Source organism: Elgaria multicarinata, chromosome 3, assembly GCF_023053635.1.
Source record: "Elgaria multicarinata webbii isolate HBS135686 ecotype San Diego chromosome 3, rElgMul1.1.pri, whole genome shotgun sequence".
Classification (NCBI taxonomy): domain Eukaryota; kingdom Metazoa; phylum Chordata; class Lepidosauria; order Squamata; family Anguidae; genus Elgaria; species Elgaria multicarinata.
The window spans coordinates 145,011,930-145,033,416 of NC_086173.1; the positions used below are offsets into that span (position 1 = coordinate 145,011,930).

The 21,487-nt window shown below is 46.8% G+C and overlaps 1 protein-coding gene across 1 annotated transcript; it reads right to left on the minus strand.

Annotated features, from left to right (window-relative positions):
• Nucleotides 1-10,997: 10,997 nt before the first annotated feature.
• On the minus strand, nt 10,998-12,128 carry LOC134395475 (zinc finger protein 418-like). The gene has a single exon (XM_063121637.1). It carries the CDS (start codon nt 12,126-12,128, stop codon nt 10,998-11,000), a length of 1,131 nt encoding a protein of 376 aa, XP_062977707.1.
• Between the last annotated feature and the right edge of the window lie 9,359 nt (nt 12,129-21,487).

Below are 21,487 nucleotides of genomic sequence, written 5' to 3' on the forward strand. Positions count from 1 at the left end.
CAGTCCCTGAAATGACAAGTGTCCTCCACAATGAACCAGGTGTCAGGACTGAGGAAGCAGAGGCGATAGTGGAGTTCCTCTAAGACAGTGTTCCTCTACTTGGCATCCATTGGTGCCATGGAGATGTGCCATGGTGCCTGCAAGGCTTGTTCCCCCCTCCACCTTCAAAAGAAAAACAATGTACTTTAAAGTCGAAGCCAATGTCAATGTTTGGCATTGAATTTTAGGGAACTCAAGATGGCGGGTGCCCATTGCATATTGGGGCTAAGGAGCAGCTGGGCTTCCTCCCATAAATAACTGGCAACAGCAGCAAGCTGCAGCTCCACTTTTCAAACTGCTATCCATCAAAACTACTCCTTGAAGTTATAGCTTGGGTATTTAAGTGCATTTCCCTCCCCTTAAATAATAGCCAGGAAACAGCATGCACAGCAGACATTTTGTGACTAGCCATGTCCCCTGGAGAAGCCATTTTGTGGCAGCACTCACAATATTCTCTCAACATTCCAAATCTGCGGCAGGACCCAAACATTTGGGGCCCTCTATTCTACTGGAGACTATGTAGGAGAGGGAGACGAGGAGGCAGAGTCATGTCATAATACGAGAAGTACTTCTTCACACAGAGCATAGTTAACCAATGGAATTTGCTACCACAAGATATAGTGATGGCCACCCATTTGGATGGCTTTAAAAGATCAATTCCTGGAGAAGGCCATCAATGGCTACTAGCCCTGATAGCTATATGCTACCCCCAGTAGAAGAGGCAGTAACTCTACATACACCAGCTGCTGGGAAGCGTGGATGGGACGCTGCTGCTGCACTCAGGTCCTGCTTGTGGGTTCGTGGCCAGTGGCTGGTTGGCCACTGTGTGAATAGAATTGCCCTTCTTATGTTCTTATGAGAGCTCAAATCCCAAAGTTTGGCACTTCCTGTAAGCTGCCCAGTGCTGGAAGGAGCCGGTCATATGTGCGCCCTTGTGTGTGCAACTTGATTGCCAGCTATGAGCACTTAAGTCTTTGATAACAGCAGTGAACACAGCACAAGGGCCTTTCCCTAACCAGATTTCACATTGGATAACAAGCTGTGTCTATGACAGACAAGAGTAAAGGACGTTTCAGTATAGCGGCATCTTGAGCACCAGTACGACTGTCTCAGCATACCCAATGAACTACACAGGGCCAATGACCACCACTGGTCCCAGTCAGCCAAATTAGCAGAGTAAAAGCAGGAGGAACATTCACAGTGCACATGGTACCACCACCACCTGCTTTAGTGCAACAGGAATGGACCAGCCCTGAAAGAACCTGGAGGAGTCTTCTGGAGGAGTCCTGATGCACCCAGAAAGTCTTTCTTGATATGCTTCTGGGACCCAGTGCATTAACATCCGTTTTCTGAGGAGCCAGTCAAGTCAGCAAGGTGGGTCTTCGTTTGGCTCAGGACAGGTCACACTTGGGGCACTCAGTAACATTGCAGGCACTAGATTCAGAACAGACAAAATTTAATTCTTCTTCTTCTTCTTCTTCTTCTTTACACACTGCATCAATCACTTGCGGAATTCACTGCCATAAGATGTGGTGACTCAGACAGGAGCTTAAAAGGCTTTCAATAGGCTTTGGGCAAAGAGGAACCCATCCATGACTAATTCTCATGACGGCTGTATAGAACTTCCATAGCTAGGGGCAGCATATTTCTGAATAGCAGTTGCTGGAGATGCAGAACAGGGAAAAGGTTCTTGCCTTGATGACCTGCTGATGCCAAAGGCGTTTGGCTGGCCACTCAGGGATGGAGGACTAGCTAGATCAGTGGTCTGATCCGGCAGGGCGCTTTCCTCATATGCTTAAGCAAGTAACATTGAATTCAGTGGGGCTTACTCCAAAGTAAGTTGGCAGAGGAAGGATTACAGTCCGGGTCATCCCCTCCCTCCTATTGATCCTCCTGCTCCTTTGAGTCTCTCCCCTTCTTCCTCCCGAGAGAGTGGGGTTTTCTGCTCTCTTATTTACCCTTCTCTTTCATTCCCCTGGAGTTTCCAGCTCTTCAGGAGTTAATGGCTAGGGAGTCCGGAGTTGCCTCCTCCTCCTCCCTTGAGGCGGCGTAGTGCCGATGCTTGCAGCCGGATCTAGCCCGCCCCACCCTTGACCAGGGGCAGCTGGGCTAGAGGGGCGTCCCCTTGGGGGAGTTTCCGCTGCTCTATGAGGGGCGGGAAGGAGGGGGGACGCCCAGGTCACTATGGATTCAGCTGCAGCAGCAGCAGCAGCCTCCTGACCCAGGAAGCTCAACCCCGGATATATCCGGCAAAAAGGAGCAAAAAAAGACAGCAGCCCCCTCTGCGGAGAAGCGGCAGCCGGAGCCCTCTGCTGGCTCCCTAGAAATTCCCGGCTTAGCCACATGGTTCTATAAAGCAGCGGTCCCCAGACACTGTGGGATTATCACTCCCATCATTCTCAGCCAGCGTGGCCAAGGGTCAGAGAAGGTGGACGCTGTAGTCCAACAACATCTGGAGAACCACAGTTAGGGACCACTGCTAAACCGTATCCTGCCCCAACCTGGTGCTCGCCAGATGCGGCAGGACCACACACCCCATTATCCCCTGCTTAATGCAGGAATGACAATGCCGGATGTAACTACAGGATCCTTGTCCAGCCTCTGCCCCCAGTAAAGGAGAGCCCACCCATCTGTCACACTGTTGGACAACTCTTACCTTTAGGAAGTTTCTCCTGATCTCGAGCCAAAAATTGCTTCCCTGCTACTCCCACCCATTGGTTGCAGTCCTGCCTCTTGAGCAACATAGGATAAGGTGCTTTCAGATAAAGTGATCCTAGTTCTAACAGCCAGAAGCCGTTGTGTAACTGATCCCTTTTTTCTTCTTCTTCTGCAGGAAGGAAAAAGACAGAAGAAGCAGTGAGGAAATGCAAGAGGGTTATGAGTTAAAGATGACATTGTCTGGATCCCCCAACCCCAAATACTGTGTATGAGGCAGGGCATTTGATGATGTGATAAAAACCTGGCCTAGAAGCACCCCAGTCAAGTCTCCATCTTTGTGACATCCCTTCAGAATATCATGTTTCTCCACAATCTTCTTTTCTCCAGGCTAAACATATCCAGCTGTTTCAGTCATTTCTCGTAGGACTTGGTTGTGTAAAGAAGATAGATTCCCTCTGACCCACCCCACAGATATTTAAATTGCAGGTGCTATGATTGAACTATCATTGCCCCAGTACACATGTGTGTTTTTCTACCCAGCTATGGTAAGGTTACCAACTGACCAAAAACAACATCACATTCCCTTGAACGGCAGTGTGATCTGCACAAATCAGCAAAAGCATTTCACAGCAGATAAAAGCACTGCTACAGGACCAAATGTTGGCAACTCCTGCACTATGGTCCAAAAGGATTTGCAAGGTTCTAAAAGACGAATGAAGCTAGCAGGAAGAGACACCCTTCATCCCAGAGTGCAGGATACGGAATAATGGGTTCAAGTTACAGGAAGCCAGATTCCAGCTGGACATCAGGAAAAACTTCCTGACTGTTGGAGCAGTACGACAATGGAACCAATGACTCAGGGAGGTTGTGGACTCTCCACACAAGAGACGTTTAAGAGGCAGCTGGACAGCCATCTGTCAGGGATGCTTTAAGGTGGATTCCTTCATTGAGCAGGGGGTTGGACTTGATGGCCTTATAGCCCCCTTCTGACTCTACTATGATTCTAATTGTGAATCCCAAGACAGATTTCCCTCTGCCCTGCATTGGCTTTTCTATCTTTTAGAAGGGGTGTTGGTATGGTTGCCTGCTTATTTATTGGCTGTGCTCCTGTGCCTTTAATAGCAGTCTGACATGCCTAAATTGCACAGGTGAAGCTTTTCCAATTATAAAGTGAGGGAGATACTTCACTCTAATAATTTCTGCGTGTCATGCAGCAGCTGTTTAAGGAACAGCAGCTCCACAAGGTGGCAGGACTGGGCATTTTCCAGGATTCCAAGACTAGCAGTAAAATAAATCTCTCTGTGGCTATTATGTGCTGGTGCGACTTAGTGAGCTGGCACATTTTATTTATTTATTATTACATTCATATCCCACTTTTTTTTTCTTTTGCAAGGAATTTAAGGCTGCCCACATGGTCCTCCTCCTCTCGATTTATCCTCACAACATCCCTGCGAGATAAATTAGCCTGAGAGTCAGTGACTTCTGATAATCATGCCTACGTTTGCATTATTAGATATGTTCTGAACTTGAATTTTATCTGGTTCGACTGCTGCTTTTGTTATAACTGCTGTGAATTTTAATTGATTGTTGCTTTATATTTTTATACTGGAAGCTGATTTGGGAACTTTGCATTGACAAAGCAGTCAAAGGGGGTTAATATGTTTTCACTGGACTCAACTGATTCTTTCAAGAAAGGCATCTTCAAATATCTCAATCTATGCGTTCCCATTCTTGATCTGTGGCAGAATATTCTTACTTTGTCATGGTGCACAATGAGACATCTGGTTTATTAGGGCTGAGACAGATGATCTGTCAGTGGCCCTGTTCAGACAATACGCTAAACCATGATATTTAAGTGTTTTGAGCTAAACATTGACCCTGTTCAGATGACACACTAAGCCAAAGTGGTTAAATGTTTGAGCTAAACATTATGGCTTAGCGTGTCGTGTGAACCATGACTTAGCATGTCGTGTGAATTATTCCTAACCATGGTGACTTCATAACTATGGTTTAAACACACTCACTAACCATTTGCTGCAAAAGGGTTAGCGGACTAGCCATGGCTTAGTGTGTTGTCTGAACAAGCCCAGTATAAGCCTCAGCTGCATTTTCCCATTAGAACAATAATCCAAAATATTTGGATTATTTTCTTTGTATTCTCTTTGTATACAGCTATCGTTTGTCCCCCACTCCCAAATCTCTGGTACTCTCAAGCACAGGTGGACAGCACAGCGGTTACTGGTGGAAGTTTTATGACCCCTTTTTCACAGAGATACACAAAGACTTTAATCACCAGGTCATTCATCCTTGCAGAAAGATAGTGGGGAGGAATTACTTCAAGAGTTCTTAATTTACTCACAGAAGGGCTGGGGAACTTGAGGCCCTCCAGATATTGATGAACGACTATTGCCATCTGCCACCATTGGACAGGGGGGCAGGAGCTGATGAGAACTGGAGTCCAGCAACATCTAGAGAGCTACATGTTCTCCTGCCCTGCTTTACTTCTGGGCCACTATTTGAGTTATAGGTAGGGCTGTGCACGCCCTCCCCGAACCACTTCGGATCTGGCCCGAACCACTTCGGGCCGATCCGGACCTCCCCCAATCCGCTCCGGAACCGGGCTTAGGAGGTCCAGATCGGCTCGCTCCGCTTCGGATCCGGGGATCCGTAACGGAGTGGAGCACACCTCTAGTTATAGGGGCAGGCTTCCTTAATATGAGCATAGCTTTGCAGTCAATGCAGTTTGAAGCCAGGGGAGATTAGTAGGCCAAAGGATAGAGTTATACACCTGCCCCCTATTCTGGGGCAGCCCCCCCTCAGGGGAAAGGAGTAGACAGACCCTTCTCTCAGAGGGCTATAGGGGTGCACCATGGCAGGGACGCAGCTTTACTCAGATGGAGCAGGCATGATGTGTCCAACTCAACAGTTCGTTACATTTGCTTAAAAGCTTCGCTGTGTCAAACTAAGGGCTATCCCAACCTTTGGAAAGCCAGGTCTGTTTACTAATCCTGTCATAAAGGAGAGCCCAGAGTCTTAACCCCAAGATCATCCCTCCTTCGTGTTTCCAGAGAAAATGTATGAGAAAAAACCCAGCACTCAACATATAACAAGATTGATTTTTTAATTTTTTATTCCCCTAGTCTATTTTATTCACAACACACATACACACACGCACACACAAATTCCTGCTCACTTCAGACACGGCTGGATCAGAAAGGCAGCCATCTTTTGACCACCACATTCTGGTTAAACCACCACAGGCTTTAACTTCAGGAGTCACTGCTTCTCTGGATGATGGCTGCAGTGTGCAAGCAGTTCTCTACATGTGGGGTGTATCTCTCTTAAGAAAAGCCACTCCAGTTCCTAACCTCTTTTGAAAGGAAGGTCCATCTCCGTCCTGAACATGGTGGGCATCTATCTAAGCTGGGCTCTTGGGTGAGGCTGTAAAACTCGCTACAGGGGACTTCCATTCCCCCCACCCCACCTGCTGCCATCCTAGCTCTGCTCTCATCACCCATTTCACCAGTCATGGGGGTGCAAAGGAACATTTTGAAGAGCGGCTCCTGAACCACTTCTTGGTCAATTTGTAAGTGGTGGAGGAGTATGTCTTGTGGTTGCTAGGAAACAGCAAAGTGCTCCCTCCTTCTTCCCTTCATTTGCCTTAACAGTAACCAAGTAAGAGGAGGTGAATCAAAACACAAAGGCGCTTCCAAGAAGGTGTGGCCCAGGAAGGAGGGAATGGGAAAGAGCAGGGAATGGGCTTGGTTCAGAGCGATCAAGTGTATAGGGTTGACCCTCCTTGGGAATACCAGAGCCTTCCCCAAGCTGGTGACCACCAGATGTTTTGGACTACAACTCCCTATGTGCCACCTCCAGTATCAGAGGCAGGAAGCCTGTATACATCAGTGGCTGGGGAACATGGGTGGGAGGGTGCTGTTGCACCGTGTCCTGCTTAAAGGTCCCTGGCCAACAGCTGGTTGGCCACTGTGGGAACAGAACGCTGGACTAGTTGGACCCTTGGTCTGATCCAGCAGGGCTCTTCTTATGTTCTTAGGTCTAAAAATCTGGACAGCACCAGGTTGGGGAAGGCTGGAATAGCAAGTATGTTTTCTTTTCGTGTGCTGGATTGCTCCTTGGAAACCAGAGATGGACATTGTAAATCGGATTATCTGGGTGGGGTGTTTTTGTTTTTTGTTTTTTTGAAGCAGACCCTCTATTCAGTGGAAGCTGGTGGCTACAATGTTGGTGGGACTGTAGATCCATTCTGGGTTTCAGTCAGAGCCAGCCAGAACTCTAAAGGAGCCATCCAAGGTGCTGAACCTATCTTGGGATTGTGTTTCAGTGCCTTGGATAGTTCTTTCAGAGTTCTGTCTGGTTCTGAGTGAAACCCAGAATGGACCCAAATCCCCACCAAAATCAGAGCCACCACCCTCCGCTGCCTCTACCTGTCCCTCTAACAGCAGTTTGAGGTGCACTGATCAGCAGTAATAATAATTGACTGGCTGCTATGAAATGACTTCCCGTGGCCGATTTCTGATTATTAAACTTCTATTCAAGGGAGAAGAGGAGCAGGACAGGTTAGGTTTCCCCCCTCCCCCTCTAACAATGAGATCTAAGTTAGGCATTTAACACTGGCCTTTGGCTTCCTGATTTGGGCACCCAAAATACACAAGTACTGTACATACAATTTCAACGAGCCTTGGAACATGGACTCCGAGGGCTTGGCTGGGGTGTTTTGAGATCAAAGCGCTTTCAGGAAAATGTGGTCATTCTGGTGCAGGCAGGTAAGCCACATGACAACAAAAGAGGCTGGAAGGGAAACATGAAGTGGCAGAGAAAGGAAAGGGGGGGGGGAATGCGGATATTCCCTAAGAGGGGAAACAGGTTCTGAACAGGCCCCATGTGAAATCAGTGTGCGGATGCAGGAGATGCACAAGCCACCCATTGAAGGCAAGCCAGGGTCGCTTGTGAAAGTGGCCTTTGTTCAGCTCATCCCGTATACCGAAAATTACCCAGATGGCTTTGCAGAGAGACTTTTCCTTTTACACTTGCCAGATCGGAGGCACTGACTGGAACTGCTGAGTACAGCCTTACCCAACCAGGCACACTTCAGGTGTGTGGGACTTCATCTCCCATCATCCTCCATGGGGAAGATGGGAGTTGCAGTTCCACACATCTGGAAAACAGCAAGTTGAGAAAGGCTGTGCTAAGCACTCTCAGTGGGCCTACTTTGTCTTTATGAAGGGGTAAGGTTATAGGGTGACCTTATGGAAAGGAGGACAGGGCTCCTGTATCTTTAACAGTTGTATAGAAAAGGGAATTTCAGCAGGTGTCATTAGTATGCCTGCAGCACCTGGTGAAATTCCCTTTTCTAAGCAACTGTTAAAGATACAGGAGAGCTAGAAAAAGTGCAGAAAAGGGCAACTAAAATGATGAAGGGGCTGGAGCATCTCCCCTACGAGGGAAGGTTACATCAACTGGGATTGTTTAGCTTGGAGGAGACTAAGGGGAGACATGTTAAAGGTGTACAAAATTATGCATGGTATGGAGAATGTGGATAGGGAGACATTTTTCTCCCTCTCTCAAAATACTAGAACCTGGGGTCATCCCATGAAGCTGATTGGTGGGAGATCCAGGACAAATAAAAGGAAGTACTTTTTCACACAGCGCATAGTTAAATTATGGAACTCACTACCACAAGATGTAGTGATGGCCACCAATTTGGATGGCTTTAAAAGGGGGTTGGATAAATTCCTGGAGGCGAAGGCTATCAATGGCAACCAGCCCTGATGGTTGTGTGCTATCTCCAGTATTTGAGGCAATAAGCCTGTGTGCACCAGTTGCTGGGGAACATGGGTGGGAGGGTGCTGTTGCTTTGTTGGTCCCTGGCCGATGGCTGGTTGGCCACTGTGTGAACAGAGTGCTGGACTAGATGGACCCTTAGTCTGATCCAGCATGGCACTTCTTATGTTCTTATGGTCACTGTAGTATAGCTCTTGCAGCTTTAACTGTTGCAATGAAGAGAGCATTTCACCAGGTGCTGCATGCATACAAATGACACCTGCTGAAATTCCCTTTTCAATATGACTATTAAAGATACAGGAGCCCTGTCCCCCTTTCTATTTGGTCACCCTAGTAAGGTAGGAATCTGCTTCCGCTGCTCCGGTGGGATTGTTTGCGTGGGATGTGAGAAAAGATCCTATACCTTCTATCGTAGGAATTGTCCTGCTCCACGTAACATCTGATCCCGTGATACTACACCATTGTGCTCTACTTCTCTGCTATTTAATCTACCCACCTAATCTATTACCTACCTCACAGCCCAATCCAAAGTCCATTTAAAAAGACTCAAAATTGCTTCAAATTATGCCCTCTGGTTGAGGGCTACAGCTCAGTGGCAGACCAAACGTGTCTTCCCAGTTAGAAGGTTCCAGATTCAATCACAAGCTTTTCCTATTCAAAGGATATTAGTAACAGGGCTTAGAAAGACTCCACAGAACTTCTGCCCATCAGAGTAAACAATACCTGGAAAGATGGATCCTTGATCTATCTCAGCTTCACACACCATCTTTGGCTATTTTTATCCCATCTTCCTGACCATCGTCCCACCAGGAAGGCTAATTATACACTGAACCAAATCAAGTGGTGAAGCTGGACTGTGTTATTTTGAGCTGCAGGGGAAGGATCTGCCTATAGAAAACTAGCATGTCAGGGAGGAGTTCCGCCAAGTTCCCCCTCCCCCATGTGCTAATTTTCTATGTGCAGGACCTTTTTATCAATGGAGAAGTATTCAGATATGCAACTTCTTGTTTGTAGCCTGAAGTGGCACAAGCCAGGAAAACATTGACCACTTTCTGCTGATTGTGTAAACTAGCCCTATAAATCTGTGAGAGCAACATCTTTTTACATGCAGATAGGCAGGGCCGTCTTGAAATCAAGCAGGAAGAACGACTAATGCAATGTTTGCAATGGCGGTTTAGAGGTTTGTCTGGAATTGCTATGGCAGCCATCGCCAACTTGGTGACCTCCAAATGTGCTGGACTACAACTCCCAGCATGCTCCATGCACCAAGTTGAAGAAGGCAGCTCTATGGAATGACTCTGAGTCTACACATGCAGCAGAATGCAGTGGCAGAATGGGGCTTTAGAAAATAGGTGGGGGGATACCACTTCTTCTTTTTTTACTGTTCCTCTGGTAAAAATTAGTCCCTGCAAATGGAAAACCAGCAGACCAGGAAGTGAATTGTGCCCCCTTGCATCAGGTCTGCCTGTCTCCCACTCTGTCACCATTGATTGCACCCAAAATTATCTTTGTTGCAAGAGGGCTGTGCAGGAGAACTTTCTGGATGACTACACCTCCACGTTCACTAGTGAAGGGTACAGGTGCCATCTGGATTTTCCATCCCAGGAACCAATATTTCTTGGACTAACCTTTGACAGCTCTGTCAGAAACAAAACATGACGTGGTAGGTTGGTCTAAAGTCTTGTTGGACCAACAGTATTTTGGGGCTATTGTGATCTAACACAGTTTCCCGTGGTCTCTCTCTAAAAGGCCTACTCCGACCCCTTTCTACAAGCAGGCTGAATGCTCCAAAGACTCATATATCATCATCCAAACCAGTTATAACAGTTAAGTGCCATTATGAAGGCTGGGAGTGATTACCGCAATTTTATTCTGACCACAGAATCTGAGTATCCTCAGCGAAGAACGCGCTTTCTCGGCCTGGTGTGCTGATGCACTCCCAGCCAATTCCAAAGCCCTTTGCTCTTCGGCAAGGATGCTTTGCTACTCAGAACGCAAGCCACGTGGACAGGGCCTCCCTCGGTGAGCTCAGCCTTCCCTGGAGAGCCGAAGAGATCAAAGCAGCCATCTTGGAACCAAAGGAGAGGAGCAACAGAAGAAGGGGAAATGATATTTTAGGAATGATATTTGGGGCAAGGCCAGGAAGGTGCTGGTGTGAGAAACCTTTTGTGTTTGACACAATACTTTCTCCCACAGAACGAGCCTGATAAAAAGTTAGGTGAAGCTTTGCCTGCTATTATGGGAACCTAAATTAGTCTGGTGGGTTTGCATTTGACATCCTTTTTACCTCAGAAATCAAACGGGAATATTGGGCCAAAGAGCATATTTGGACAGTAACGGCCCCCAATGGACTTTGGATTGGACTCTTACACCTGGGGAATTCTTCTCAGGAACACTGAAGGCCTGCCAAAGCCAGGGCGCGTCTCTACTACCCCTGCGCACCACCCCCGCCCCATGGAGCCCAGTGCTCTCTAGGATGGACGAGCCGGCCTGGCTCCTTAGCATGGTTCAATCTTCTTGCATTGTGTGGAAGCTGGTATGAGCACAGTCTCCCCTGCCCGGTGGGCGTGGCTGCGGAGGTGCCGGTAAAGGTGGGAGGTGCTGCGGAAGCGGCGCCCACACTGGGGGCAGGGGTACGGCCTCTCGCCCGCCCGCCCACACTGGCGTTTGAGCCGGGCCGAGGCGTCGGCGCAGGGCTTGCCACAGTCTCCACAGGAGTGGGCGGGGAGCTGAGCGCCGTCTGGGTCGAGATGGTGGGTGTGCTGGTGACGCTGGAAATGCAAGGTGCTGTTGAAGCTCTTGCCGCAGTCCGGGCAGACGTGAGGCTGGCCCCCGGCGTGAGTGCGCTGGTGCCGGTAGAGGTGGGAGGTGCGCCCAAAGCGCTTGCCGCAGTCCCCGCAGGAGTAGGGCCTCTCGCCGGTGTGGATGCGCCGGTGCCGCTCCCAGTGTGAGCTCCAGGTGAAGCTCAGCCCACACTCCCCGCAGTGGTAGGGCTTGTCGGCAGAGAGGTGGAGCTGCCGGTGCTGGGCCAGCTGGCTGCGCGTGCCGAAGCTTTCCCCGCACTCCCCGCAGCCGTAGGGCTTGTCGGCGGTGCCGTGGAGCCGGCGGTGGCGGGCCAGCTGCGAGCGCCCCCCGAAGCTTTGCCCGCACTCGGGACACTGGTGGCTCTGGTCGCCCCCCATCAGGTGCAAGCGCTGGTGTTTCACCAGAGCCAGCCCGTCGGCAAAGGCCTTGCCGCAGAGGGTGCACTTGTAGGGCTTGCGGCCCCGGTGGGTGCGCTGGTGCTGGTCGAAGTGCAGCGTCGTGCTGAAGCTGCGCCCGCAGTAGGTGCAGATGTAGGCCCGGGTGACGTTGGCGGCCGCATTGGTGCCGTGGGTGCGCTGGTGCCGGTAGAGGTGGGAGCTGCGGCTGAAGCGCTTGCCGCACTCGTTGCAGGGGTAGGGCTTCTCGCCCGTGTGGATCCGCAGGTGCCGGGCAAAGTGGGAGCTCCACGAGAAGCTCTTGCCGCAATCGCCGCACTGAAAGGGCAGGCGGCCAGTGTGAAGCCGCTGGTGGGTCACCAGCTCGGTGTTGCGGCGGAAGCACCGGCCGCATTCGGCACACTGGTAGGGCAAGCCGCGGGTGGGCATCAGGGCGGGGGCGGGGGCTACGGGGGTGGCGCTGGCACTGGCGTGCGCCCGCTGATGCCTGTAGAGGTTGGAGCTGACATTGAAGCTCTTGCCACAGTCGCCACAGCGGAAGGGGCGCTCGCCGGTGTGCGTGCGTCGGTGCTTGCTGTAGTGCGAGCTGCAGCTGAAGACCTTGCCGCAGTCCTCGCACTCGTAGCCCTTCTGCAGGACCATGATCGGCGGGCCGTCGCCTGCCAGGACCTTGCCACCGCCAACCTGCTGCACCACCCTCCATCGCAGGCTCTTACAAGTGCCGGGGACCATGCTAGCGTCCAGCTCCACCACCTCAGGACTGTCCTGCTGTTGGACATCTTCTTCTTCACTCTCTTCCTCCTCCTCGCTGCCCAATCCCTCACCTGCTGGAAGAGACACAGTTAAGCTAGTAAGGGCAAGATCCTTCAGAGGCTGCTGAGTATCCTTGCCTCCGTGCTCCAGCTGCCTTGCATTTTCCCTAGATGGGCGATTTTAACTATCTAGCTGTAGCACTACCAAGTGGGAGCAAAGGAGGCTGGCAAGCTGCATAACGAAGCTTCCCCAATTTCCTCCCCTGCCCAGGGACCATCCCCTTTTCCCAATCTCTCTGTTCTATTTCCAAGTGCAGAGAGTAGCTGGCATGGAGAGAACTGTACTGGGTACAAGAAGGAGAGGAGAGGGGTGTGGAGCATGGTTTCTGGGCTCTGAGGTCAGAATGGTGGTTCTGATCTCAGATCCCAGAAAATGAACAATCCTATGTCTCTTGCAGATGCTGTCTAGGGGGCACAGGATTGCTCTCTTAAGTTCTAAGAGTCTTCAGCAAAGTTCTGTTTAACATCAATAAATGTTTTAATGTCATTTTATGCAAATTATATTTTGACACAATGCTACAAGTATATTTCTAATAAAAATAAAAAATAGATCAAAATGATTTTTCTTTACTAATTTTCTTTACTAAAGAGAAGAAGGCTATCAATGGTTCCTAGTTCTGATAGCTAAGTGCAACCTCCAGTATCAGAGGCAGTAAGCCTGGACTGCTGGGGAACATGGGTAGGAGGGTGCTGTTGCACTTGTGTCCTGCTTGTGTGTTTCTGGTCAACATCTGGTTAGCCACTGTGTGAACAGAATGCTGGACTTGATGGACTGCTGGTCTGATCCAGCAGGGCTTGTCTTATGTTCTTATGTGATTAATTCTTCTTCTTTTTTATTTATTTATTTATTTATTTATTTATTACATTTATATACCGCCCCATAGCCGAAGCTCTCTGGGCAGTTTACAAAAGTTAAAAAACAGTGGACATTAAAAAGTATACAAAATTTAAAACCATCAAAAAATATAAAAACAACAGTATACACTACTGTTCTTATGTTATTAAACCAATTAAGAATTAAATTCTTGTTAGTACAAACCCAAAACTGAATCCACCTAAAACAATTTCTGGTGTACACTTTGTTTGAAGTGTATTGATTAGTTGAGGGTAGTTAAACTGACAGCCAGAGGGTTCCCAAATACTGGAAGTGTAGGTTGATAACACTCAGCAAAGACCCAAACTTGTAAGAATCCAATGAGCCAAGTAAAATATTACATGAATGGGAAACAGAACAAGAAGGTCAAAAGCCAATATACTGGAGAAGAGCACCTTCCCTACCATAGGGGAAATGTCCAATTAGGTCTTGAGAGTAAAAGAAAAACCCCAAATCAATCTTCATCTTGACAATGCAGTTTTTGGGTCCAATCCAGCAACCCATCCTTTCCAACATCTTACTTCCAGGAGGAGGTACAAACTCTGGTTGCGTGTGTTACTATACACACATGCCCAGGAGTTGAATGTGCACAGGATTGCAATGTGAAACGCTCATGTTTGAATCAGTTGACATTTCTTAAGCTATGTGACAGCCATAATAATCAATGATAAAAGCCTTCATAAGCTTCTACCCATATTTCCAGGCTGTTCTCTCAACAATAACGGGTGAATATTAGGTTTGAAAAATAAAAAAACCTCTCTGTGAAAAGGATGAAAAGGCACGGTTCTCAATTTGACCACTTCTGAGCAACATGTCACACTACATATGCACAGAACATACATATATATATATATATACACACACACACAGAGGGAAGGAGGGAGGGAGGATTGCAATAAACACTGGGTTAGATCCAGACTTAGATGTGTGCAACAGGTCAGGTGGAAGTAGACTTCACTGCCTTTCCTCCCCTGCCCTCCTAAAATGCGACATGGAAGGTTGAGGATCCTGCTGAATGGGGTGAATGGGGTAAGAGTTTCTGCCAGAGTTTGGGGGGTTCCTTCTCAGCCCTCTGCAGCCCAGCCAACCCCATTCCGCAGGATTTCCTGATTCTCCATGGAGCATTTTCAGAAAGCTGCAGGGTCTGCCTCGGAGAGGGGCCGTAGCTCAGTGTGGTAGAGCACCTGCTTTGCATGCAGAAGGTCCCGGGTTCGATCCCCGGCATCTCCAGGGAGGGCTAGGAAGGAATCCTGCCTGAAACCTCAGAAAGCCACTGCTGCCAGTCAGTGTTGACAACCCTGGGCTAGATGGCCCCCTGGTCTGACTCAGCAGAAGGTAGCTTCCTATGCTCCTATGAGAGGGGCCAGGAAGTCCACTTCCACCAGTCCTATTGCACACCCCTCAATCTGAAGCCAACCCACTGACCTGATAAATGTGCATTTGGGGGAAGGGGGCACAAAAGAAGGCAACAAGATTCATGTTCTCTAAGGCCGACAGATGACAAATAAAGAGAATGGGTAGATGTGTTAAAGAAAAAGTTTGGGATCCTCTAGCTGGGTGCCTTCCTCACCTAAATTGGCTCTTCTTTTGTTCTCCCTATTGCCGGGCTCTGGGATGCAAGGGTCCTCCTCCTCCTCCTCCTCCTCCTCCTCCTCTTCCACCAAGAAAATCTCATTGGGTTTGGAACTTGGAGGTCCTGCTTAAAGAAGGAGAAGCAAAGATATAAGCCTTCAGTGTTGCTGGGTGCACTTAACCCCGTGCTTCTCCAAACTATCTTCTTCTTTAGTGGCGGCTTCCAACAGCAAAACAGCAACCCCACAGCATTAGCCATTTGCTGATCTTGTGCAAAGTTGAAACTGCTGTCTGCAAACTGTAACAACAAGAAGGGCCTTCTCTGTGGTGGCCGCCTGACTAGCTGCCCACTCAGGCCTACCTGGAGCAAACACTGCCATCTTTTCGGTGCCAGGTTAAGACTGCCCTCTACTCCCAGGCATTTAATGGCATTCAGCAGCATATGATGGGGCATTAATGCCAGTCATCTAAACAGGCTTAGTTTACCAGGATGATCAGGGGTCTGGAAACAAAGCCCTATGAAGAGAGACTGAAAGAACTGGGCATGTTTAGCCTGGAGAAGAGAAGAGTGAGGGGAGACATGATAGCACTCTTCAAATACTTAAAAGGTTGTCACACAGAGGAGGGCCAGGATCTCTTCTCGATCCTCCCAGAGTGCAGGACACGGAATAACGGGCTCAAGTTAAAGGAAGCCAGATTCCGGCTGGACATCAGGAAAAACTTCCTGACTGTTAGCGCAGTACGACAATGGAACCAGTGACCTAGGGAGGTTGTGGGCTCTCCCACCCTAGAGGCATTCAAGAGGCAGCTGGACAAGCATCTGTCAGGGATGCTTTAGGGTGGATTCCTGCATTGAGCAGGGGGTTGGACTCGATGGCCTTGTACGCCCCTTCCAACTCTGCTATTCTATGATTTTATTGGAACTGTTTTTAGCTGTTTAAATTCCTTTAAATTTTGTATATGTAAATTTTCATCCTGTTTTTTATGCTGTATTTTTATATTGTATTGTATTTTAGGAATTGTTGTAAACTGCCCAGGGAGCTTAGGGTATTGGGCAGAACAGAAATGAAATTAATTAATTAATATTAGCAACAACAGCAATAATACTGCAGGGGTGGGCAAACTTTAGGCCAGAGGTGCACAACCTTTTTGGCCTCGAGGGCCACATTGGGCAGTGTCAGGGAGCTGCGCATGTGTGCACTCGCACATACGCACACAAACACAAGCTTGGGTTTTCTCTTGCTAGCACTAGCAAGGGAATCCCTTCCTTATCTCGATCTCTGATGACACGTCAGAGATAAGGGAAGGGATTTCCCTTGTTAGTGGGCCACACTTTTTACGGCACTGCTTTAGGCTCATGGGATCTGTTTTTCACTAGGAATCTGAGCTCCACTAGTTGCAAAAGCCTGGCTCAGGAAGGCAGACACAGAATTATGAGACAAGGTGCTTCTGAGCACAAGCTCAGCCCGGGAATTTGTTTTCAGTACCAGAACTAGATCTTGCAAACAAATCCTCACGCACACAAATCTACTTTTATTCTCTCTCCCCTCTCCCCCTCCCCAGCTTTCTTGATTTTAGCGATCTAACGCGGGTGAGGGTTCTTGTCACTTTTTGTTAACCATTGGGAGTCAGAAACTCTTTCTGACCTTCTGCAAATCATAAAGCGATCTAGATCCACCTTCTGTCCACCCCGGTCGACAGTATTCATTTCTCTGGATTATGTGCAATCAGTTAAGTTTGGTCTGCCTGAACAAACTGCTTCTGCTGACAGGTTGTCAGGCTGTATGGAACCTTTGGCTCCAGATTTCTGTTTCCTAACAATGAAGCTCCAAAGGGTAAGGGCTGGTTCACACATACATATACATCCATCCCTTAATTACTGCAACTGACATGAGTGAATGGGGCACCACAGGTTTAACACCACAGACATGACTTTCATATCTTGTGTGAACCTCCCTCATGTCATTTCATATCTCTGTGTACCAATCTAAGGTCTGCAAGTGGTACTGACTACACCAAAGCGTCTGCTGGCATGCAAACATCTTCCATTCTGAGCTAGATTGAAATAAAATATTTACTATTGATCCCAAATGTTGGGACATCATTTTCAGTTTCCCTTCAGTTCTGTGTTTCTCCCAACATGCTCAGTAACCTCCAAGTACCTATAGCAGCTATCAGTTCAGACAGTTGCTATTGCAGGCACAATTTGCAAGGATTTAGGCCTGTTCAGACAATACGGTAAGCCATGGTTAGGCCGTTAACCCTTTTGCAGCAAATGGTTACTGAGTGTGTTTAAGCCATAGTTATGCAGCCACCATGGTTGGGAATGGTTCACACAACATGCAAAGTCATAGTTCACCTGACAAGCTAAAACATAATGTTTAGCTCAAAATGCTTAACCATAGTGGCTTAGTGTGTTGTCTGAACAGGGTCTCTGTAGAAAACACCAAAGCAGAGCAAGTGTTGCCTCTGGGATTCATAGCATTGCCTCCTTTGGCCTGGTAGCTTCTGTTGTTAGGGAGAAAAGGGTACTTACGCAGTGCCACCAGACTTTCACAGGTCTCCTGGCGAGTTTCCCTAAAAACAGGCTTCTGATTAGAATCTGCAACTAACCACTCATCCTCCATGGTCCAACCCCGAGACAACTCCTCACAGGTCACTGGCTCCTGAAATGAGAAAGACCACCATGCATACTTAGTACCTACTATTCTGACATTCAGATCAGATCATTTTATTGTAATTGACTAATATTCATTACAAAGAGAACAGCATGATAGACCATGCAATAACAGAATAACATCATGTAATAACAGAAGTCTAATTAGTGAATCAGCTGAACAGATCACTGCAATAGCATTCAGAGTGATTGCATGAATATGTTTGGCGGCTTTAGCAAACAAAGCTGTTTTCTACGTAAGGGTTACGATCTGACAATAACCAGCATATTTTCACATAGGAACTTTCTCCCTGTAAGGATGCCAAAATCTGCCCCAGGAATCTCTCCCTGGGATTTTTCTATAGGTGACAATACAGTAAATAGTGTGAGATATCCTCAACTTCTCCCATACCACAGATACAGAACCGTAAGTTTCTTGGAACATGACTGTATCTACCATCCAAGAATGCTGTGGGCATGGTTTGGAAGCGTAGCTCTGTAAATGTGGTTCTCAAAGAAGCAAAAGTAAGGGTTTGTAGGTATTGAGCTCTTTCATGATCTGCTTTAAACAGGTAATACCATCGAGAAAAGTTGGAAGCATTGATTAGATTTAAATCCTGGCTGTTATCTATTCCATATATGAGGTCTCTCAAATTGTTTTTGGCTCCCAAAGTTGTAAAAATATCTGGTAGAAGGCTTTTGGAAGTTAGTAACTCTTGGGATGATTTAGCCCAGCTACCCTTCTTCAATTGTTCTCTCAAGCAAAGCTTGGGGAGGTGGTCTTCTGGCATATCCAAAACCCTCTTAAAATACACAAGGGCTGCCTTCTGAGCCCTCGCTTCTACAGATACTACACTGTTTCTGCTCTGAGGAAGGGAGCTGGGGTCCCTGGAGGTACTGCCAACAATAATCTCAGAAACTTATTTTGAAAACCTCCAACTCCTTCAAAGTCTTATGCCTTACCTCCCACCCCAAATCTCAATCCCATATTGGATTTGAGCAACCACTTTTTCAAGAAAAAACTTCAGTGCTGGACCTACCGACCTGCCTCCCCTGGAGTAGAAGAATTTCAGGATACCTCAAGTTCTGTGCTGTTATTTTCATGTCCTGGAGCTGAATCCTCCAAAAACTTGTCTCATCAAAGTATACACCCAGGTATTTGAAGGAGGAGAACTGATCTATCTTATTTCCACCTAGCTTCCCATTGTATCTGGGGGAACGTTTACCAAAGACCAACACAGTGGATTTAGCGTAGTTAATTCTGAGCTGTTTCATTTGGCAGAAATCATAAAGTTTGTTCAGACTTCTCTTCAGCCCGATTTTGTTCATGGATAGCACTATCAAGTCATCTGCATAGATTAATATTGGAACTTTACAGTTGCCTACTGTGGGAAGGAAGTGCTCTGGGCAATTTAACTCATTTACAATATTGTTAATGTAAAGATTGAACAGAAGGGGTGCTAGCAAACAGCCTTGTTTGATTCCTTTGGTTGTACAGATTTTTTTCGACAGACACCCTCACCCTCATAGTTGTATTTGTATAAAGTTCCCAAATCAGAAACAGCAGTCTCTTATCAATATTGGTCCATGTGAGCTTGTCCCACAAGCGACTCCTATTAGCTGAATTGAAGACTGAGGAGAAGTCAATGAAAGCAGCAAAGAGCCTTTTGGAAGTACCAGTAGTATATTTATAAATTAAATGGGGCAAAACAAAGATCTGGTCCACCGTACTGTGTTCTTTCCTAAACCCAGCTTGTTCCTGATGTAAAATATTATTTTCATCTTCCCCATCCAACAGCTTTTGGAGGAGGAAACGGCTGTAGATCTTTGAGCTAATATCCAATAAACCGATTGGCCGATAGTTCTGAGGTTTAGATTTGTCTCCTTTCTTCTAAATTGGAAATATTATGCTCATCTTCTATCCTTCAGGAAAGATTCCTGTAGAATTGATATGAGAAAATAATTTTGCTAATAAAGTGCCCACTCTTCAAGATTACTCTTAAAGACCTCCGGTGGGATCATACCCTCCCCAGGTGCTTTGCCCACCGCTAAAGCATGGATAAGTTTGCTCACTTCTTGTTCTGTGACTGGGGACCATTCTGGGTGTGCAGCCATGTTAGGGATGGAAGTTGAACCAATATTGCCAGCACTTGTGTCATTCCCAAAGATGTTACTGAAATAGGAGTGCCAAGTATTAGCTGAGATACATGCCTCTAATATGGGATGTGCTCCCTTATCTGCTACAGTAATCAAATCCCAAAACTTTCGCATTCTTTTCCATGGCTGCAAGACCCAACTCCTTCTATTGAACCGTCATAAACATCTTTTTCTTTCTGAGGAGGAGGTTCTTGTAAGCTAAGTAACAGGAAGCCAATGCTTCCAGATCTGCTTTCAGCTTCAGTTGCCGTACCCTCCTACTTAATTGAGACAGGTTCTTTTTAGCTTGTCTGCATTCAGTGTCATACAATCCACCTTTTTGAGAAATCAATCCAGATTGATGGACTGTTCTTGTTAGGAGTGGCCTTAAGGTATTGGCTATAATCACGCTGCCATAAATAGGATCTGCATGTCCTTCAACAATGCTTTGGCGTATTCCCAAAAGATAAGGGCTGTTCAGATGGTGCTGCTATTCTGATCAATGACAAGGACAGTGTCACAGAAACATTCTGTCAGGAAGTAAGTATACTAATCTAGCTTCGATTTTATTCTGTAAGTTCTTTTACACAGTTATTGTCTGATCATTTGGCCTTTCAGGAGGCAGTATAGGTAGAGTGTTACAATTTATTTGTGAGAGTAAGATATCCCTGGAGCTAAAACACCAGATAAGACTCATGTGAAATGAATCCCAACATTATCCTAGACATACAGTAATCACTAATGTAGAATTAGATTTCTCATGTTATTATTTATTTATTTATTTATACATACTATTATTAATATTTATTAATATTTATTTATAAAGCACCATCAATTTTCATGGCGCTGTACAGAATACATACTACTTTTATACTGCTTAGTATCCTAAAATCTCAATGTGGTTTACAATAAATATAAAATATAAAAACAATATATAAACAATGTAAGAACAATATAATCATAAGTCCTACTGAGAGGAGAGCTGTTGAAATGAATGGGACTTAGTTTAGTCATGACTAACTTAAGTCCAATTCATTTCAAAGGGTCTACTTTAAGTAGGACTTACACTGGATTTTACCCAATAAATAATTAAAAACATTATAACCAAAACAATAATAAAACAGATCACGGTCATAGTCAGGGAAAGCCTGTGTAACAATTACATCTTCAAGAGGCATTTAAAATTCACCAGAGTTTTTGCCTCTCAAACAACGTATGGTCCAGTTCTGGTCACCACACCTAAAAAAAGATATTGTAGAGCTGGAAAAAGTGCAGAAAAGGGCAACTAAAACAATCAAGGGGTTGGAGCATCTCCCCTAAGAGGCAAGGTTACAACAGCTGGGATTGTTCAGCTTAGGAAAAAGGAGGGTGAGTGGAGAAATAATAGAGATGTACAAAATCATGCATGGTGTGAAGAATGTGGATAGGGAGACATTTTTCTCCCTCTCCCATAATAGTAGAACCCAGGGTCATCTCATGAAGCTGACTGGTGGGAGATTCAGGACAGATGAAAGGAAGTGGCCAAGTTTGTCGATGACACCCAATTATTTAAGGCTGTTAAAACACAAAGGGATTGTGAAGTGCTCCAAAGGGATCGCTCCAAGCTGGGAGAGTAGACATCCAAATGGCAGATGCAGTTCAATGTAAGCAAGCGTAAAGTGATGCATGTTGGGGTGGGGGGGGACAACTTCAATTATAGCCTGATGGGATCGGAGGTGGCGGTGACCAAACAAGAAAG